The sequence below is a fragment of the Malus domestica genome, chromosome 13 (genome assembly GCF_042453785.1).
Source record: "Malus domestica chromosome 13, GDT2T_hap1".
NCBI classification, from domain to species: domain Eukaryota; kingdom Viridiplantae; phylum Streptophyta; class Magnoliopsida; order Rosales; family Rosaceae; genus Malus; species Malus domestica.
In genome coordinates this window covers 5,499,036-5,506,142 of record NC_091673.1, presented here as the reverse complement: position 1 = coordinate 5,506,142, position 7,107 = coordinate 5,499,036, and the positions used below count along the sequence as shown (strand labels likewise).

Below are 7,107 nucleotides of genomic sequence, written 5' to 3'. Positions count from 1 at the left end.
GCATAAGCTGTGGAAGCAAAAAAAGTCGGTTTTTCAAAGCTAGCTTTTGCTGCTTCTATTTTTTTTTGCTTTTTTTTACATAAAACTGTGGAAAAAAAAAAACTAAAGTTGAAAGTTTACCAAACACAAAAAAGCTCCCAACTTTTTTTGATACTCCATTTTTTCAAAAGCACATAAGTACCAAATTCTGTAAGGATTTCAGGAATTCTTCAATCATGTATCATGCGATTAGTTTTCATCTACTATTATTTATATTCAATTTTAAATAAAAAAATTATAATACATGCAATTAGTTTTCATCTAATATTATTTATATTCAATTTTAAATACAAAAATTATAATAATTTTTGACAGCACAATACACAATGTATGCTTGACAGACTTTTAAACTAAACAATGTACGGTTCACAGATTTTTAAACTACCTCCTGGACGTTAGATTTTTTGGGGCACATTTTAGGATTTAATATCATTTTTAATAAGAAGCTTTAATACCATTTTTCGCCCTTTTTGCTTTTGTCTCGATTACACAATCAAATTATTCAATTTTTTTTTTTTGTCTCTATTACAATTTTTAGTTATTACATTTAGTAAACTTACTATTTAGTATAATTTTCTATCATATTTATTTGATTTAACTGAAATTGTCAAGTAAACCATTATATTGCCTATGGTTATTTTTGTCTACAATTTGTTACAAAAACCTTATCTTAAATTTCATGAAACCTCAATTAAATAAAAGCATTCGTTTTTGCACTCGGTTATAAGAAGATTACTGTAGATGTGTTGGTGTTTAACGGTAGTTTGGGAACATTTTCTTAGAAAATTTTAATTTTTTAACAATATTATTCCTAGCTCATTTATCGTTTGTTAAAAAAAAACAATATATAGATAAAGATGACGGATCTGTGACATCACTTTTTTACACAGCTTTTAATACATATTTTGTGAGGCCCACTTTGGAATGTACTCTAACAATTTGAACCCGTCTTTCTTGCAAAAAAAAAATAAAAAATTAGACAAATTCAAAACTGTTAAGACATTCATTTGTAGTGCAAAAAATTGACGAATACGATTTTACTAAAAACTCTAACCCCATTATTTAACAGTCAGATTTAATGATTTTTGGTAGACATGATTTTTGAGGGAATACATAAAAAGATAAACAGTTCACATCGTTGAAATATATTATGAAGTGAACCCCATAAAAACGTGTGCTAAAAATTCTGTAAAAAAATAGGGACATGAATCTGTCCCCATAGATAAAAATTGAGATGGCCTTAAATATGAGGTGGTGTTTAAGTTGACGCTCTCTCTTTTATTTGTTAGGAGGCCAACTTCTTTGTGCAACTTTTGTTTTATTGGGCTTGGGCCTAGGCCGAACGAATGTCTCCATTTTCTTTCTTAACAGGCCCAACAAATGTATTTACATCGAATTAAAGGATGGTAGCTAAAGTTGTAAACTTCAAAATATTAAAGCCTAGCACGTCCAGAGAGCAGAGGCTTAATTAATTTTATTTAATTAATGTAGTTTCAGCTTAATAACAAATCATCAATGTTCTAACAACGTTTACACAAGAAGTGGGAGCATAAAAAATATAGAACAATCATCATTCTTTTACAAGAACGTCACTAATTGCCCCGGGGTATTCGCTTCGGTATTTATACGGAGAAGAATGTGTATCCTGCTACAGGGATGATATACGAAGTTCGAAGTTCGATTTTCCGACACGCAAACAGATGGTGATGTTTAGTTACATTACTAACTTAAGCAGCAGCATCGTAGACGGAAATAATCACAACTCCATGCCTGATGTAGGATACGAGGAGGTGTTCGTTGATTTAACATAATGCAGTATACTTTTTCGACAGCTACTGAAGGAGGAAGCGTTCCCTTTGCGGTTTTATTCCCAATTTGAAGACGGGTTTTCTAGGCTATGTTGCTCTATCGAAACCACCACCAACCTGCATATGCAACCACTCGGGTGAATTGCCGCGGCTATATTCCCTTGGAAGCTGTGTACCGAAAGCCATTGAAGCAGCATCGAATGTTTGTTGACCGAACTGAAACAATGCAAATTGATCTGTTATGAGAATGGCAGTCCATAAAATAGAGGAATGAATCAAATCCCACCAACACATCTGTATTTTTCATCTTTTGTTTCTTAACTCATGGATTCCTATTTTGATAGACACGCGTAGCTTCCATCAGAGAGAAATGCGTGTGGGTCTCTACGAAGTTCTGATGAAAGAGTACGAATCTTCCCTCATTAAAACAGACAACGATGGATAACAACACAGACGCACAACCTCACACCAAGTAAAGAAGTACTCGAGGAACTTTTGATTGTCCTCTTGCTTCGGTTTTACTTTACCGATTTTCAAATAAGACTAAACATAGAACATCAGCTGACATGTACATGTTCAGCCTGATGAATTTCATGTGTGCAATAATACATGGCATATGGAAAAAAGTTGCAATAAGAAAACAAGAAGGTACTATATAACGAAGCGTTCGAAGAAAGAAAAAAGCGAGGTGAAAGTGATTCTAAACTCCAACAACTGCACATAATCTTATGGACTTACCTCTTTACAAGGAAACGCCTCAATGCCGGGGTTCATTCTTGTATTAACTGCTTCAAGCTTCATCGACAGGAACTGCAACATCCCAAAGATTGATAGTGCTCGAGCGTAAGTTTACATGTTGAAAAATTCATCGTAAAAATGAACAACTGCAAGATTCATACCTCAACCTGACGCTGTAGCGATTGGACGTAATTAATTATCTCATCAAGCACCAGTGCTTTTCCAATAACCTGAATCAGATAACATACCCTAATCAGCAGTTTTCTACCATGTTAATCCAAGGCTCAAATAAACTCAATGGTACTGATGCAGACTAGGAGATAAATTTACGCAAAAACACGAAAAAATTCAACTCAGTAAAAAATAAAAATCGGAAAAAAAAAATCCGTGAGGTGATTTCTAACACATTGAGATGCAACTGGGTATTGACTACTAGATGAATATATGAAAAGTATGGGCATACCATACCGTACCTTATTACAACCAGGGACCAGATCCTGGAGAATTTTCATCCTCTCGCTTATCTTCTCTCTTCTAGCCTGTCCACCACATATTTCCAAATTTTCATTCAGTATTTATCATTTAATAGCTCAAGAAGATTGTTCGAAAATTCATAAAAAATCAACGATGATGTTATGTGAACAAAAGATAATTATTATTATGGATTATACGTGCTTGATTCGTGTCCCGTTTCTCGAATTATATCCCTTACTATAAGGTAGCTGAAAATAACAGCACTAGAGTTCAATCTTCGGCCTGTAAATTAGAGTAGTTTAAAATATCGTTCGAAAATAAAGGACGTAGGACAATTGACGTAAATTACTCTTTCTGCAAGACTGTGGCTATCAGTAGCTTGGCCCCTTCTAGCTCGGACATGTATGTAGTCCTGCTTAGGCGGATCAGGCGGCTGAGCATTTTGCTCCGCCGGCTTGCATGAACTGGTTTCCGCTTCGGCTTTCGACTCACGGGCACTCTCATCTCTGCATCTAGTCGATGCTTTAAGCCGTTTCCCATCACAATCCCTCTGCCAAAACAAAATTTGGACCAAAAATATACAGATTTAGAAATTGTTCAATTAAAGAAATGGCCTATTTCCAATCACAGATGTGCAGATTTAGAAGTTTCAAATAAATCATTAGAAATTTCGAAGAAAATCACTATGAACAAACAGCAAACAGAAATAGTTTGCTATAATTAGCAAAAAGCTAATCCGAGTTTAAGCAATTAAACAATTGAATTATATATTGAATGAAGGAAAAATATAAATACCGCGCCAATATTGCCACTGCTTTTGGGAGACTCGGCGTCGGCGTTGGCGTCGCGCCTTTTTCTAGAGGCACCGCCATGTCCGCCGCCGTGGTTGCCTAGGTGGTCCAAACTCATCGTATTCGGATCACTATCGGCCAAGACGTCCCGAATCGAGCCCGAGACGTCCCCAAACTGCGCGAAACTCTGCGAGAAGTTCGGCCTCCGCAGCCCCAACGCTCCTACGGAATCTCCGGCGCTCGCGCCGCTTCCGTTCATCGCGAACTGCCAGATCTCCGGGAGATCAAACGACGTCGCATTGGCGTTAGGGAACGAGCACTGGTTGACGAGCGTCGGCGGATCCATTTTCACACTCCGATACGGTTCAAGTTCGGGTTTGGATTCGGATTAACGTTCGCATTCGCGGGATTCAAATAGTAAGCTCAAACAAATCTCAAAATCGAATGGGATGTCGCAATAAGTAGAGAGAGAAAGCGGAGAGAGATGTAGAGAGAGAAAGTGTTTGGTGCTGTGCGTGATCTCCTTGGACAGTGGAGAGGTGCGCACTGCGCCTACTGCGTACTGGGGAGTTTTACTCTTTCTTTTCTCTTTCCACTGCGCCTCTCCTCCTCTCCCTCCACGCAAAGAACTTGTTTTTTCATCGACAGCAGCCTCGGGAGCTGCGAAACGAAGTCGCTTACAGTGAGAGCTTTTCTCGCAGGCTCCAGCGTTTCTCTGTCCCTTTCTTCTCTCTCACTATTCTTTATGTAGACCTTCACTTCCCTTCTCCACCGTCCGATCAAAGTGCAATCCCAGTCAATCACACTAACGGTGGGGAGACATTTTGGAGCAATAATCATACGGTCACGTACCCGAATGCATTGTCTTACTGTTGATACTACAATGCCACGTACTCATTGAAACGGAACATCACAATGACGATGAATTTTAAGTTGTCTCTTGTTAGGTTGTTAGTCATGTATTACAATAGAAATGGACGACGAAATTATATGTCACTAATCTATGTATTCAAGGTGAGGGATTTTAGTACAAAAGTACGATAAAAACGGAGCATCACAGTAACCTTCTTAGTAAATCTTGTAGTGTGTTTTTATTTTCAATAATATTTGTAGTGTTATAATCTGTTTATTCGTTCGTTGTTGTGTTTACTCTGATTTTCAACTTGGAGTCAAGCTCCAATTTTCTCGGGCTACCTCCGAGTACAGGTTCAATGTAGTCTCTTGTTTGAGGTATCGAGTCACGTAGATTAGGCTTGTTTAATGCTTGATTAACGTAGCTTATTATATCCTAAAAGGTGGGTTAGTGGGTTTTCTATGGTTTAATCATTGTTATGATTATGATGTGTGTTAAAGGTGTAATTAATATTAAAGAATTGACTAATCTATAATTTTAGATTTGGTTAGAGGATAATTGGACCAATTTTGGAAGCTTGGACAGCATGGAGGCCCAGTCTTCACTGGCCTATCACCACCATCACTGTTTCCCAAAATGGAAATATAGTTCTTAAAAAAATAAAATTAGATGCTTTTTTTTTTATAATTAATCTCGAATTCAATCTTTAACCAAATATTTACATCAGGAATATCCAAATATCCAATCACAATATTTGATGTAATTGTTTAGTTGTTTTAAATGATAGACGAAGGTAGAATTTGAACATAAGAATTTTCTTCAATATCATAAAAATTATGCGTCTCTAAATCAAACGTCCATTTGTGAAGTGTGTCACATATTTTAACCAAATGATGTTCCATATTTACCAATTATATACTATAAAACACTTATTAATAATGAGCTTTTGGAAATGCTTCAAGTGTTTTATGACGATTAACAACATTTATTATCATATTTGACAACAAAATTTAAAAGCGTTTCAGGTTAAAATTTTCAATTTTTCCTATAAAAATTATCATATTATAATAACTTATGAGCCAAACATCCCAATTTATCTCAATCGGGTTGAAATTCTATTCCAAACCAACTTTCACAGAGAATTTACCTCTCTAGAGGAAAATAATCAGTAACAGTGACTTTAGCACTTACCGAAAAAGCTTCGCATTTGCTTTGACTGAAAAAAATATCCCTTGTATGCATGATCATGTATAAGGTGCATGCATGCACCTGGTGATCTTAACCGTTGATGCATGCAACTCATAATTTATTAGTATTGATATTTAAGATCTGTTTTTGCATATGTAGATGACAATCAACATCAATCCTTGCACACACAGGCAACTAATGGTAGTATTCTTTTATCCAAATTAAGTATTTGAAATAAAAAACAAGAGGCTTCGAAAAGGCTATTGTACACATGAGTACCCATAAACAACCGTCATAAGGTCAGTCTTGCATGCTTGTGAGTTGATATTGGCCGTTTATGCATATGAAACTCACAATGCATCAACGACCAAAATCAATGTGTGCATGATAAACTGTAGCATAAGTAAAAGCGTGAATTTGAAGTTAGTTATTTGGTTGTATTACACGTACTTATCATTTAACAACTCTTCGATAAAGCAAAAACTGTAGTACAAAGGTTGTGTCATTGGCCTGACCTAGTTTGGTACATGCAATACTCATTTGTCAAAACTCATCGGACAGTATTGATGGTTATGAGATTGCGTCGAGTACAAGTCGTGCCAAACCTTTGCCTCTTTCCACTGCCAGTTCTGGTTAGGCACACACAGTGGCCGGAAAGGATATGCTGCCCTTGCTCCAAATAAACACACCTTGGATCAAGAAATTCAACTCGTGCAGTTAATCTATTTCATCACGTGTGCTGATTGCGATACTGGTCCTTTTTTGTCGTCTGTGTTCAATCCGATGCGATTGATATAGCTACCAGCAAAGCCAAGGGAAAAAAAAGCTTGGTGGCTCTGCCTTTCTAAAGATTAAATGTACTTCTGTGTCGTCATCATCGTTGATATTGATATTTCGACACGCTGAATTAACATTTACAACTTTACGTTTGGATTTGTTATGAGTGTAATGTTGAGATTGATTGATCGGGAAGGTTTTACTCTCATATTATGTGGCATGCATGATTGTTCTTCATATCGATGTCTCATAAAGGAGGAGGGGGAGGGCGTCAGGTAGTCGACAGCCGGCACTCCATGATCACGTCGAATCCTTATGATTCGCTTCTTTTTGAAAACCGAAAGACAGAAGTTTACTGTTACATCAAGGAATTAATTCAATTCGGCCTGCCATGTGGGAAAAATACTATCAGAGGGTAAGGAATCACCACGCCATTTTA

General features: G+C 36.7%; 1 protein-coding gene across 1 annotated transcript; it reads right to left on the bottom strand.

Moving 5' to 3' along the window:
• Nucleotides 1-1,463: 1,463 nt before the first annotated feature.
• Nucleotides 1,464-4,572, bottom strand: LOC103451897 (transcription factor BHLH089-like). The gene is made up of 6 exons (XM_008391336.4): nt 3,855-4,572; nt 3,409-3,609; nt 3,059-3,124; nt 2,747-2,815; nt 2,586-2,657; nt 1,464-2,063 (listed from the first exon to the last, which is right to left on the bottom strand). Exons 1-6 carry the CDS (start codon nt 4,194-4,196, stop codon nt 1,935-1,937), a joined length of 879 nt encoding a protein of 292 aa, XP_008389558.1. The 5' UTR covers nt 4,197-4,572; the 3' UTR covers nt 1,464-1,934.
• Nucleotides 4,573-7,107: the final 2,535 nt, after the last annotated feature.